Source organism: Silurus aristotelis (assembly GCF_946808225.1).
Source record: "Silurus aristotelis genome assembly, chromosome: 11".
NCBI classification, from domain to species: domain Eukaryota; kingdom Metazoa; phylum Chordata; class Actinopteri; order Siluriformes; family Siluridae; genus Silurus; species Silurus aristotelis.
The window spans coordinates 1679736-1694768 of NC_139584.1; the positions used below are offsets into that span (position 1 = coordinate 1679736).

The 15033-nt window shown below is 40.7% G+C and overlaps 1 protein-coding gene across 1 annotated transcript in view; it reads left to right on the plus strand.

The window, feature by feature from the left end:
- ptpn18 (protein tyrosine phosphatase non-receptor type 18) overlaps positions 1–15033 on the plus strand; it is a 39479-nt gene that overhangs the window by 20470 nt on the left and 3976 nt on the right. The window contains exons 9-16 of the mRNA XM_083554996.1: positions 3352–3494; positions 4100–4166; positions 4536–4613; positions 5027–5116; positions 6181–6272; positions 9164–9465; positions 12532–12557; positions 14831–14858. Of these exons, the coding sequence (XP_083411122.1) occupies positions 3352–3494; positions 4100–4166; positions 4536–4613; positions 5027–5116; positions 6181–6272; positions 9164–9465; positions 12532–12557; positions 14831–14858 (826 nt within the window). The remainder of the gene's footprint in view (positions 1–3351; positions 3495–4099; positions 4167–4535; positions 4614–5026; positions 5117–6180; positions 6273–9163; positions 9466–12531; positions 12558–14830; positions 14859–15033) is intronic.

Sequence of the window (15033 nt, forward strand, 5' to 3'; positions counted from 1 at the left end):
AAAGCACATACTGTACTTATGAACAGGTGTACACAAACCGTTGATAAATATATACAGGAAAAATATATACAGGATGTATATTATATAGCACAGGTATAGTATAATACATTGGAATACATTTGATTAGTTTGTATTAGATTAGATGATCTGTTTAATTAATCTAATTAAGCATACATTTTACAGAAAGTTTAGAATTTATTAGTTTTAATATTGTCACTTAGCCTGGCTGGATTAGTCTCTCTGTCTGCATGTCTGTCTGTATGTCTGTCTGTCTGTCTGTCTATATGTCTGTCTGTCTGCATGTCTGTCTGTCTCTCTGTCTGCATGTCTGTCTGTCTGCATATCTGTCTGTCTCTGTCTGTCTGTCTGTCTGTCTGTCTGTCTGTCTGTCTGTCTGCATGTCTGTCTGTCTCTCTGTCTGCATGTCTGTCTGTCTGCATATCTGTCTGTCTCTGTCTGTCTGTCTGTCTGTCTGTCTGTCTGTCTTCATGTCTGTCTGTCTGTCTTTCTCTCTGTCTGCATGTCTGTCTGTCTCTCTGTCTGCATGTCTGTCTGTCTTTCCCTCTGCGTATCTGTCTGTCTCTGTCTGCATGTCTGTTTGTCTTTCCGTCTGCATGTCTGACTGTCTTTCCGTCTGCATGTCTGTCAAGTCAAGTTTATTTCTATTGCGCTTTTCACAACGGACATTGTCTTAAAAATAAAGGTAAACGATGTGTGTTTATCCCTGATGAGCAGCCATGGTGACTGTGGCAAGGAAAAACTCCCTTAGATGTTATGAGGAAGAAACCTTGAGAGGAACCAGACTCAAAAGTGGATCCTCATTTGGGTGACATCAAGAATTTGATTATAGTCTTTAAACAATACAGAACACTGGAGAGTGAGAACTAACATGAGCAGTGGAATGTAAGATTATAAGCGATGTCCTTTTTAAAGTCTTATACAGTCATTTGATGTTGTGGAACCAGAAGCTACTGAGCAACTCATAAAATAGCTCAACATTTGCGATTATCACAGATCCAACACCAGCTTCTCCATGCCAGAGCCTTTAAACACTCAAAAAGGTCCAATGTCGAAAAATTCCAAAATCCAAATGGTGCTGGGACGTCTCTAGATGTTTCTGGATGTTTGTGGGCATCTACTTCTTTAAAGGTCCACAGTCTTCATGAGGTGGGACGTGACTGGAGCTGGAGCAACCTCAGGATGCCTCGGGATGGATAGAGAAAGAGAAGCAGTGTAGAGAAATTAGTGTAGCTGCTGTTCATGATATTAACAGCACAAGTTGATAATGTGCATGTGATCAGATGTTCTGGAGCACAAGGTTATGATGTGATGTGTGTTATGTGTGTTATGTGTAGGCTTTGCTAAAAACATACGTCTTTAATCTGCACTTAAACTGGGAGAGTGTGTTTGAGCCCCGAACACTGTCAGGAAGAATATTCCAGAGTTTAGGAGCTAAATGTAAGAATGTTCTACCACCTTTAGTGGACTTTGCTGTTCTAGGAACTACTAGAAGTCCAGAGTTTTGAAGGAGCATGACGGATTGTAGCGTGTTAGAAGACTGGAGAGATACATGGAGATAAACCATTTAGTGTTTTGTAGGTAAGAAGCAGTAGTTTGTAGTGGATTTAAAACTTAACAGGAAGCCAGTGTAGGGATGGGAAGATTAGGGTTTTATGATCATATTTTCTCCACCTTGTGAGAACTGGCTGCTGCATTCTGAACTAACTAAAGCTTATTTATTAATGATGCAGGACATCCACCTAGTAACGCATTACAGTAGTCCAGTCTGTAGATCATAAACGCATGGACAAGCTTTTCTGCATCAGATATAAACATGTTTCTTAGCTTAGCAATATTTTTAAGGTGGAAGAAGCTGTTTTTGTAACTTGAATGATATGATTTTTAAAAGATAAGTTGTTGTGTAAAATAACTCCCAGGTCTTTTACTGTTGAACTAGTAATTACAGAACATCCGTCTAAATGCAGGTTGAAATGCTGGAGCTTCTGTGTACTGGAATTTGGGCCGATGGCAAAATCTCCGTCTTATCAGAATTTAATAGTAGAAAGTTATGAGTCATCCAGTCTTTTAATTCTTTAACACACTCAGTTATCCGAGCTAATTAAGTGTATCGTCTGGTTTTGATGAGATATATAGCTGGGTATCATCAGCATAACAGTGGAAGCTAATCACATGCCATCTAATAATATTTCCCAAAGGAAGCATGTATATTGTGAAAAGCAGGGGTCCTAAAACTGAACCTTGTGGCACCCCATAGTTTACTTGCATTAACCTGGAATTTCTTGTATTGTAGATTTATATTAGACTAATGTGCCTTATTTATATGATACCAGATTCGACTAGATTCAATTAGACTCATCTAATTTGAATATCTTTTACATAGATACTAGATCAGCAACAGACATTTAACAGAATGAGATGAGGCGATCCAATTCCAAAGAGCAAAGTTTGGAATCAGATTTGGTAAATGAAATGTGTAAAGCTGCCTATATACCTAATGTATAGACAGACATGAAGTATTTTTCTTTTGTTAGTATTATACTGTATATACATTGATATCATATGCGTTTTGAAAAAAAAAGGGTATCGTGTCCTTTTGTGTTTAAATAAAGAAAAATTTATCAAGATTCAGACCATGTACAGGTTCGTAAACTGCCTTATGTATTGTATCTCTCATCCCTGAGGATGTTTAATTTTTCTCAGGGAGAATACTATGGGCAGTGGATTTTTTATTTGTGTCTAGACAACCCTCTTAAAAAGAACTGTGTACTAGGGATGTGCATCTTCATCACTGAGACCGATGCGATTCGCTCGAAAAAAATTATGATGTTATATAATTCAATATGGTATTCAATATTCACAAAAAAAAAAAAAGGTGAAATAAAACCAGGCGTTCTTTTCCTGTTGTGTCTGCAGGAAGTTACAGTTACAGGAAGTTACCGATCTGCATATCAAATATCGGTGACAAATGATTAGTCTCTTTCTAAAGAATGAAAGGACGGCACATGCATCAATAATTATTTTAAATCAGTTTTTTACCAATGCAAATGTGTTAAAAACGATGACACAAATGCCAACTTCTAATATCTAATGCACACTGTCTCAAAGCATCACATCGTTCACTTTTATGCCGATGCACCGATGCGAATTGCTGAATCTGAGCATCCCCAGTGTGTACTGTTAGAGTGATTCACATTCACTGGGTTACTAATAAACTGCTATAAAATGTCATTCACGATCTTTAGATTCTTTTAGAAAATAGAAACTATGGGGAAGTGTGATTTTATCTTATACTCAAGATGTGATCTGGATTGTAATGGATTGCTTGTGCAGGAAAGTCGCATCGTGTCCCATTTCCAGTACATGGCCTGGCCGGATCACGGAATTCCAGACGTGGCAGACGGCATTTTGGAAATGATGGAGACGGCTCACGTCAGACAGGGTTGTCACACCGGCCCTCTGCTTGTCCACTGCAGGTCCGTCTCTGTGTCTATCTCTTTCTCTCACACACACACACCAGGTTCAGAATCAGATGTATTTATTGGTTGACACACACATGGAATTCGGTTCCAGCTCTTGGTGACGCTCAAAAGTACAGCGATAAATAAAAACACTACATTTAGCTTAGAATATATGAGACAATACTAGACAATACAGATTAAATAAGAACATACACACATATACACATGTTCTCACACACACTAATCAAACTGCTTTCTCACATGCACTCTTATAACTGCCTGTTCTTCACTGCTCTGACAAATGACCCATCTGCCCATGAAAATTAATCAGAGCGAGCGAGACTCCTTAGTCGCCCGGCGCCGGACCTCCCGGCATGTTCCCTGCATTTTAATCCCAACATTTGAATGAAGTGCGAGATGTTAAATATTCAGCACCTGATGTAGCACGACGGCAGCCAATTAACTCGCAGAATTCGCTCATTAGCCCCTCGCTGTAAATGCACGAGAGAGGTCCTGTCTGACAATATGGACCTCTGACCTCCGGAGGCGAACGCAGAGGCAGAAATAGGCTTGATTGCGTGGAGCGATTGGTCCTGATTGCCGTTGCTTTTTTTTTTCAGCGCTGGCTGTGGAAGAACCGGAGTGATTTGTGCCATCGACTTTGTTAATGACCTGCTGCACGAAAAGGTAGGAAATTTTAACCTAATGTTAGAAATGTGAATGTCCTACAGCTTTAGAGTATCATTGTATTATGTAAATCATATAGGGATTCATCAATACCGATACATATTCATCCCAAAAAGCTTACAAAAACAGATAAAGGTCATTGCTTCTGGCGCACACAGCAGCATCTAATCGCACTGTAGATCGAGGATTGACTGATACCAAATACGTTACTGATTCTATTCTCAGTATGGGCTTTAACACGAACCTGAAAATGTACCATCATTGTACCATCAGTGCTGTGGTCTGGTCTGGATCCATCCCTCTCATAACGTCCATCATAAACCATATACCATATAACCATTCTATTTATATTCACTTGTTCTTTTATAGGAAATCGGAGATGATTTTAGCATTATGGATATAGTCTTAGAGCTGAGAAGACAAAGACCATCGGCTGTCCAGACCAAGGTACCGCACACGAGGAGATTTTCTATCACTTCCACTTAATACATCTTTCAGCAGATCCTCAAAACATATAAACTTTCATTATTTATTTATGACTCATAGATATACTGCATGGTCAAAAGTTTTTGGACACCTGACAGTGAGTTTGTATGGGTATCCCATTCTACTTTTAGTCTCCATTTGCTCTTATAATTACCTCCATTCTTCTGGGAAGATGTTCCACTAGATTTTGTGCTCATTAAGCCACTTAGTAAAGTGAGGAACCGATGTAGGTTAGAAGGCGAGGAGGCTCATGCTACTGCAGCCGAAGACAACGGTGCGGCTCCGGAAGTCAGGTGTCCCAATACTTTTGTCCTAATAGATTATATACCTTTTTTTTCTTATTGTTCGTATGTGATGTTTTTGTGTCCATCCAGGAACAGTATGAGTTTGTGTTTCATACTGTGGCTAAGATGTTCGCAAGGGTCTTGCAGGAATCTGCACCGAATCACCAATATCACAGCCGGGTACATTTCAAATTCATAATTACATCCAGTTCAATAGTCAGTTCGATAGCTCAATATCTGCTTTATGCTGTAAATGAATACATTTCTAATTTTATAAATAAAGCGAGTTATATTTACGAGGCGGTATCACAATGTTTAGAGACGCTGTTTAAAAGAAAGTACTTTATTTATCTACATTTCCACACGATCACCTCCAAAATAGTCTCCTTGCACAGCAATATAGTGCTCCCAGCGTACATCTGGGACGTGTCCTGGAAGTCTTCTTTTCGAAGTGTCTCAAGCACCTACTGAGATTCACGCCAGATCTCCGGATCTCAATCTTTGGGAACAGGGTGAAATCCGCAAATCTGGAGAGTAGGTTGGGTGCGGAAGAAAGATAGTGTTGTTCCCTGCGAGAAACTCACATCTGAGGAGAACTCGGTGGCAGGGTGGTGGTCAGATCAGCACCAGTTGCACAGGATTTACACAGGATGATGTCTTTTGGCACACTGACTGAGGTCGGTGCTCCCTGTGACTGTGAGTGCAGCCCTGTGCCGCCATCTGTTGGCGTGTTACAAAACTGGTCGCAAAACTTTTTGATACCTTCTGGTATATAATATAAATTGTGATGCATAATTGTGGGTGTAATTACCACTATCAGCCTCTAGAGGGTGTTTTCAGAGAGCCTGAAGAAACAGTCAAGTGTCCAGAACCATGCAAACGTGAATCTCACAGTTCTGCTTTAAAAAGATATCTAGATATTATTAATAAATACATGAATAAAACCACAGTCATAAATGAAGGTGTATAAGATTTATCTGTTCACAACATCGAAAACAAACCTCGGTCTGCCTTTTTTCTCTATTTTGGTGTTACTTTACTTCCTCTAAGTCCTTGTGTTGCAGACATTTAAAAATGAACTTCAGCAGGAAGTATCTACACTCTGTGCTTCCTCTATGCAAATTCGAGCCCTCGACTCACAGCGGCGTTGCAAAACACAGAAGCGCGTCTCTTTTTCCTCATCCCCACTTTCTTTTTTTGTTGTTGGCTCTGATCATCATCATTCTTCTTCTTCTCGTTGGAAGGTTCAGCACTCGCAGTCTCTCTACACAAATGTGGTGCCTCCGAAGCCAGCGCTGAGGTCATTCTCCATCAGCTCTGTATACAAGAATACAAGGTAAAAACACACACACACTGACACGCACATGCACAGGTTTTTTTTTTTTTTTTTTTTTTTTTAATCGTGTGTTGATTTGTTTTTTATTATTTGTATTGTCTGGATTTTTTTCGCATCTGTTTGCCAGCACCAATGAACAAAGAACTATTTAAATATTGATACTTGATCAAAATAAAATTCGATTAAACTTTAACATTATTTATAAATCTAAATTCGCTACGTTTCATCGGATTACTCTGGTATATTTACGAAACCGGATAAATTTGCATGTGCTAAAGCGGAGTTTGAGGCGTGTGCCAATTTTATTGCACATCCTGTTGCAATGCAATAAAATAAAACAAACCACCCTGGTGCACAATCTCTATACGGCTTGCGTGTGTGTGTGTGTGTGTGTGTGTGTGTGTGTGTGTGTGTGTGTGTGTGTGTGTGTGTGTGTGTGTGTGTGTGTGTGTGTGTGGGGTCCAAGTGGTCATTGTAATAATTGTAATAAATTCTAGATCAGGAATACGCTCATATATTAAAAATCATATGTACATAAATACTAATAATAATAATATGTGTATTAATATAAATTTCTGAGCGTGAAGGAAATCCCCTGGTTTATTAATAACGAAGACCAACGGTTGGGTTTTTTTTTTGTCCAGTGGTGACAGGAAGCGTTTGAGCTCAATGCTGTTATCTGTAATTTTGCCATCAGCATGTGTCATCAGGGCCGTGCCGATGTTCAGTATGAACACGTAGATCTGTTTCTAAAGAGAACGCGTCAACTTAATAACACTGAAGTACGTGAGATGTCTATGTTGTTTAGTGTAGCACCAGGGTTCTGGAGGAACGTTGTTTTGTACTGTGTTCCCTTTTCTGGGAAGATGTTCTGCAAGACTTTGTGGAGATTTGCGCTCATTTAGCCATAAAGGTGTTTGCAAAGTCAGGTATTGATGGAGGTGAGTTGAGGAGCTCTTTTGCAGTAGATCTTCCACTCCAACTCATGGAAAGCATATCTTCATGGAGCTGGCTTTGTGCATGCAGGGTTGGGTCTTCTAGTTCGGGTGAAGGGAAAACGTCATGTTGAGACGTCAGGTTTGTGTTTGCCGAAGAACCACATGTGGGTGGAAAATTCTTTTTCTGGCGAGTGATGACCACAAAGGCCCGTCATGATGCCCACAGTAAACCGCCCGACAGTGGATCTATTATATATAACAACTCTTTCTGATTCTTACCTGAAGTTGTGTACAGAAAGTTTCACCGTTATGGACGATGACGCTTTTTTGTGTAACTATAACACCACGTTTTATATAAGTCTGATTATTATTAGGTTATGTGCAGCTACGATTGAGCAGGTCCTCATAACAACGTTATGACCACCTGCCTTGTATTGTGTTCATCAACAGCATGAACTTCTTCAGCAGTTTGAGCTACAGAAGAGCCTTTGCTTCTCATGTCCATCAATGACCTTGCAGCACTTATGATAGATTCTGACCACTGCAGACCAGGAACAGCCCACAAGAGCTGCCATTTTGGAGACGCTCTGACCCAGACGTCTAGACGTCACACTTTGTCAAACTCGCTCAAATCCTTACGCCCATTTTTCCTGCTTCTAACATCAACTTTGAGGACAAAATGTTCACCTGCTGCCTAATAAACACATCCACCCACTAACAGGTGCTGTGATGAAGATCATCAGTGTTCTTCACTTCACCACTATATATTATAAAGTCATAATGTTCGGTGTATTTGCAGTTATATATATGAATGTATACTGGAATACGGGGAAAGACGGACCTTACTGGATAAGATGTTGGACTTTGGATCAGAACATTGTGGATTCTGTGGATTCTGTTAAATTGCCAGTGCTGGGCGCAGGAGCAAGGCTTTTAGAACTCATCTGTTTAGTTGTATATATGAGACGACAATTTTGAATAAAAGCGTCTGCTAAATGGCGTAAATGTATATGTTTGAAGAATTTGCTTATTTCAGGCCAAGAGTTTGAGAAATCTTGTTGTAAAAAGCACTTTTGGTTGATCAGGAGAGAGAGATTTGCTCTGCAGATTGTAGGGAAGGAGAGAACACAGTTCCTGCTTTCAGCTTGATGAAACGCATTTGGTAAATCTAAAAATGGTGCTACTGGCACTTTCATTTTTAGACCCACCAGTCAGCACTTCATTCCTGGCAAACATCTCGAGGTCCCAGAATATTATTTCCTACCTTTGTAAAAACATTTCCTGTATTTCATAGTTTGCTTGATGTTTTTTTTTTTTTTTTTTTTTTTTTTTGTTCCCAGTTCAATTAGAAAGTTTTGAAGACAAAAGTATTCGGACACCTGACTTTTCCACCCGTATGAGGTTCTTCTGCAAACTGTTTGCACAAAGTTGGAGACACACAATTGTATACGGCGTCTTTGGACTCTTCTAATTCTTGAACCAGAAGCTCCAAACCTATTCCAGCATCACTATGCACCTGTGCAGAAAGCCAGCTCTATGAAGGTCTACTTTCCATAGCGCTCCAACACTATTAAACATGAGGCCTGACCTACATATGTACCTGATTTTATTAACACACACATCATTGTGGCTGAACACAAATCTTCCCAGAAGAGGAAGTGGAGGTTATTATAACCACAAATGGTGAAACGTGGAATGAGATGATAAAAAAAGGAGCAATCTTATGGTCAGGTGTCCACAAAAACGTAGTCTAGTTTTTCTAGTCCTCTTTCCTGTTATAATAATCCCCAGGGGTCACGGACACCTGGTTGAAGACCCAATGCTCTAACGTGCAGTACAGCTATGTCACACTAACACGTCAGACTTCATCACACCATACAACTGACAACTATAATGACTGTGATGATTGTGTGAAATTTTTTAACTAACCATCACTTCTTCCTCTCTTCTTAGAAAACCTCCAGCCCTCCGACCGAGGTCCTCTCATCCTCCTCCGTCCACCACCATGAACGACACGTATGCTGTTGTCAACAAGGTCAAGCGGCCCCCCACTGCGCCGCCGCTCGTCCTCCACCAGTACGACAACGAAAACAACCAGAAAACATCTCCACACGACCTGTACACCACCGTCAAGCCGAAAAACAGGGTGGTGGCAAACACGCCTGCCAGCATGGTTCCTGTTTACGACCGGGCATGGCCCCCTCCCCAAAAACCCACAGAGGGAATAGACTCTGATGGATATGAACCCCTGCCAGGTGAGCACAACCCGAAAGCTTTTCTCATCGTCTGTGAAGAACCTATCATCATTTCAAAGAAACCTAGAGGAACCCTTGATAACGGTTTTAAGAGAAAAAGTTGTGATTCACACATTAGTTGGTGTTGAAGCTTGCAGCAGACCAAACTGAGATGTTGAGAAGCTGATAAAAACTTCAGGAAGTCGCAGGTTCAGGGGAAGTGGTATCTGTTCCTCAGGAACTGACTCTGCATCTAAACACATTATTGGTCATATCTTATATTCTGCTAATATTTTCGTGCATCGCATCGTGATCTCTGTACAGTATCAGTCAGATGTCGAGAACATTTTAGTGTCGTTTGTTTTTCAGCGCAGGTTCGTTTTCTGTCTTCTGTCCATTACTACTTTCAGTCTTGGTTTTTACCCATTTTACATTTGCGATGCTCCTGTAACAGTTTTAGTTGAAAGATATATGTTTTTGTATATCAACTGGAAGGAAGCGACTTTCTAACTATGTTGTGGAGCAAAAAATGATCACCTGTATTCAGAACAGCTCAGGAGCATTCTGGAAACCTTCTCATTAATGCGTTCGTTCTGCACACCTGACTGTTCCAGCAATCGGCTTCCCTTTACTCAAACCAAGAGACCCAAACGTGTTCCAGCGTGTCACTGTGCACAAAGCCAGATCCATGAAGATCTGCTTTACAAGGGTTGGAGTGGAAGATCTCCTGTTATCAAGCTCCAACTCAATTGAACACCCCAGAACCTCCTCACTTTCATCAGTACCTGAATTTGCTAACAGCAGGGTCCTAAAAAGTCCAACGTTTATAAATCTAAAGTCTTAAATAATAATAAACAGGTCTTAATTTTCCGATGTCCATCGGAAGTTCACGATATAGCGTGAAATTTGGACCACCTGAGAACATCATGTTCACATTTAAATATCCCATTCCACATTTCGTCTTCATTTGTTGTTATGACATCCACTCTTCTGAGTAGATGTTCCACTAGATTCATTCAGCTGCTTGGTAAAGTCAGGTAGTGATGTAGGTGAGAAGGTGAGAAGGTTCTGTGGTGCAGTCAGCGTTCACATTTATTAATGTTCATTAGGGTTGGAGCTCTACAGCTGGAGATCTTCCACTAGAACCCATGTAAAGCAGATCTTCATGGAGCTGGTGTAGCTACAGAAGTCAGTGTAGGTACTGAGTGAGGCACTGTGAATATGATATGAACCCCGAACCCCAGTACAAACCCCTGATGAGAAGATATTATCTGTCTCAGCTATTTCAAAGCCCTGAGCAGAAACACAACTTATTTTCTTCCTTATTTTAAACGCAACCTTTAATTAAAGAAACTTTTCGTATCTTTTTTCGAATCTTTATATCGATGGACTAATAGATAAACTCAGATTTGATGTTTGAACTTGACCAGCTCGCTCCTATGTTGCGAGGTGGTGCGACTTGTGCGACAGTGTTCACAGTGTTCGTTGTTGAGCTTTGTGTAAATTGTGCGTTTTCTCCGTGCTGCACAGTGCATCTTTTCTTCTCTGGTTTTACTTCTCTTTTTGAAATTCCGGTATTTGTAATGACCCTAAAAATGTCTTTGTGATGTTTTTTATACAAATTTCAATCAAAAATATTGGGACACATGACTTTAACACACGTACATGGTTCTTTCTGGAACTGTCATCACCAAAATGTTGGAGTCGCACAATTGTACAGGACGTCTATGGATGCGGGAGCATGAAATTGTCCCTTCACGTGGACTAGGAGACCCAAACGTGTTCCAGAATGACAATGCTCCTGTACACAAGCCTGCTCTATGAAGATCTGCTTTACATGGTTTGGAGTGGAAGATCTCCTGTTATACAACTCCAACCCTATTGAACATGATGAACTGGAACGCTGACTGGACCTCAGGCCTCCTGACATATTTAAAGCAGTGGAACATCTAGTGGAACATCTTCTCAGAAGAGGGATTGGAGATTATTATAACAGCAAATGAAATGAATGAGATGATGGAAAAGAAACACATGGTGATCTTATGGTGGTGTCCACAAACTTCCGCTAGTTTTTCTGGTCCTCTTTGCTGTTATAATAATCTTCACTCTTCTGGAAAGACTGTCTAATAGATTTTACTGTGTGGCTTTAAAGGTTTGTGACCATTCAGATACAAGACCATTAGTGAGGTTGAGGAGGTGAGGAGGTCTGGGGTTCACCCAGCATTCCATTTTGAAACTGTTTATTGTAGTTGAGAAGGTCAGGCTAGATCGAGTTCTTCTCCTTTATTTTTTGAACACCAGATGGTCACATTGCTCGCTTTGTGCACAGGGGCATCATCACGCTGGAGCAGGTTTTCAGTAAGAGGAAGCTGCAATGCCGCAGTGCACAAAGGTGTTTATACAATTGTGTGCTTTAAACTTTGTGGCAGCAGTTTGGGGAAGAACCACATATGGGTGTGATGTTTACTGCAAAAGATTAGACTGCTGCATATTTACATGCTTAGAACCGTGTTGTGAAGACACAATGTAGCATTTGTTCAACTTTACTAATGTCCTTGTGGCTGAATGAGTGCAAATCTCCAAAAGCACCCTCCGAAATCTAGTGGAACATCTCCCCCAGAAGAGTGGAGGTCATTTTAACAGGAAATTAGGACACAAACCAATGATATATTCAGGTGTCCACAGACCTTCATCCATATAGTGTATATTAAGAATGTGAAGACTTGCACCATGCAGTTCCTTCTGGTGTTGGTGTTGGTGTTATATGATCTGCTTCAAACCATCCTGAGATGTTCATAATGTCAAACAGACAAATATGAATAAACTGCAAATCTGCTCTAATGAGTTTTACGTTATACATTTTGGCGTTTTTCTCTCCAAAAAGAAAATAATGCTAAATAAATGGTCATCAGCAGCAGCGGGAGGCCTAGCGTGAAAGCAGGCTACGAGGGCGTAACCTGCCGCTGCTGCTGAGTCATCATTTTCACAATGCGCTGATTGCCTTCTAACAGCTGATTCGTTATTAAAACATGCTCACGGTTATGCACTGATCTGCTTCCTAATGAAATGTGTATTTTTTTGTTCCAGCGGAGTTCCAGGTGCGAGGATCACAGGTAACATCTTCATCCCCGTTCTACCTGATCATTTTACCAGTGACTACATGCAAAAGAGCACTGCAATGTTGAATAAATGAATCCTACAATACAGTTTAATCTCTTATCTTTAACTTCACTACAGTCATACAGACTCACGATAATCACACAAAATCAGATTTATAATACAGACACACGTGTACCACATGCCATCCTTTTTATGTGGAACATAGTGGAACAGAGTAACAATCTGAGTTCACTCAGGAACGTATTAAGCCACGGACCGCAAGTTTGTGTGTGTGTGTGTGTGTGTGTGTGTGTGTGTGTGTGTGTGTGTGTGTGTGTGTGTGTGTGTATATATATATATATATACAGTGAGGAAAATAAGTATTTGAACACGCTGCTATTTTGCAAGTTCTCCCACTTAGAAATCATGGAGGGGTCTGAAATTGTCATCGTAGGTGCATGTCCACTGTGAGAGACATAATCTAAAAAAAAAAAATCCAGAAATCACAATGTATGATTTTAAAACTATTTATTTGTATGATACAGCTGCAAATAAGTATTTGAACACCTGTCTATCAGCTAGAATTCTGACCCTCAAAGACCTGTTAGTCTGCCTTTAAAATGTCCACCTCCACTACATTTATTATCCTAAATTAGATGCACCTGTTTGAGGTCGTTAGCTGCATAAAGACACCTGTCCACCCCATACAATCAGTAAGAATCCAACTACTAACATGGCCAAGATCAAAGAGCTGTCCAAAGACACTAGAGACACAATTGTACACCTCCACAAGGCTGGAAAGGGCTACGGGGAAATTGCCAAGCAGCTTGGTGAAAAAAGGTCCACTGTTGGAGCAATCATTAGAAAATGGAAGAAGCTAAACATGACTGTCAATCGCCCTCGGACTGGGGCTCCATGCAAGATCTCACCTCGTGGGGTCTCAATGATCCTAAGGAAGGTGAGAAATCAGCCCAGAACTACACGGGAGGAGCTGGTCAATGACCTGAAAAGAGCTGGGACCACCGTTTCCAAGGTTACTGTTGGTAATACACTAAGACGTCATGGTTTGAAATCATGCATGGCACGGAAGGTTCCCCTGCTTAAACCAGCACATGTCCAGGCACGTCTTAAGTTTGCCAATGACCATTTGGATGATCCAGAGGAGTCATGGGAGAAAGTCATGTGGTCAGATGAGACCAAAATAGAACTTTTGGGTCATAATTCCACTAAACGTGTTTGGAGGAAGAAGAATGATGAGTACCATCCCAAGAACACCATCCCAACTGGGAAGCATGGGGGTGGTAGCATCATGCTTTGGGGGTGTTTTTCTGCACATGGGACAGGGCGACTGCACTGTATTAAGGAGAGGATGACCGGGGCCATGTATTGCGAGATATTGGGGAACAACCTCCTTTCCTCAGTTAGAGCATTGAAGATGGGTCGAGGCTGGGTCTTCCAACATGACAATGACCCGAAGCACACAGCCAGGATAACCAAGGAGTGGCTCTGTAAGAAGCATATCAAGGTTTTGGCGTGGCCTAGCCAGTCTCCAGACCTAAACCCAATAGAGAATCTTTGGAGGGAGCTCAAACTCCGTGTTTCTCAGCGACAGGCCAGAAACCTGACTGATCTAGAGAAGATCTGTGTGGAGAAGTGGGCCAAAATCCCTCCTGCAGTGTGTGCAAACCTGGTGAAAAACTACAGGAAACGTTTGACCTCTGTAATTGCAAACAAAGGCTCCTGTACCAAATATTAACATTGACTTTCTCAGGTGTTCAAATACTTATTTGCAGCTGTATCATACAAATAAATAGTTAAAAAATCATACATTGTGATTTCTGGATTTTTTTTTTAGATTATGTCTCTCACAGTGGACATGCACCTACGATGACAATTTCAGACCCCTCCATGATTTATAAGTGTGAGAACTTGCAAAATAGCAGAGTGTTCAAATACTTATTTTCCTCACTGTATATATATATATATAGAGAGAGAGAGAGAGAGAGAGAAAGAGAGAGAGAGAAAGAGAGAGAGAGAGAGAGAGAGAGAGAGAGAGAGAGAGAGAGAGAGAGAAAGTGTGGTCACAAATTATTTACATGTACTTCATTTCGGATGTTAATAAATAAATACATTTGTTTTTTTTCCTCACGTCTTCCTGTGGATAAAAATACAGAAGTGTTTTTAGTACATAATGTCTGACTCGATGGTTTCACTCACACTACTAGAGGAAAAGTGCTTTTTTCCAACATTGTGAAATTCTGTTTTTTTTTGTGTGTGTATTTTACAGCTCTATCCGTCTCTGCCACAACTACCGCGTAAGCACTTTACACTCTACACCCACTCTATACACACTCTATACACACTCTATACACACTCTACACCCACTCTTTACACACTCTATACACACTCTACACCCACTCTATACACACTCTATACACACTCTACACCCACTCTATACACACTCTACACCCACTCTATACACACTCTACA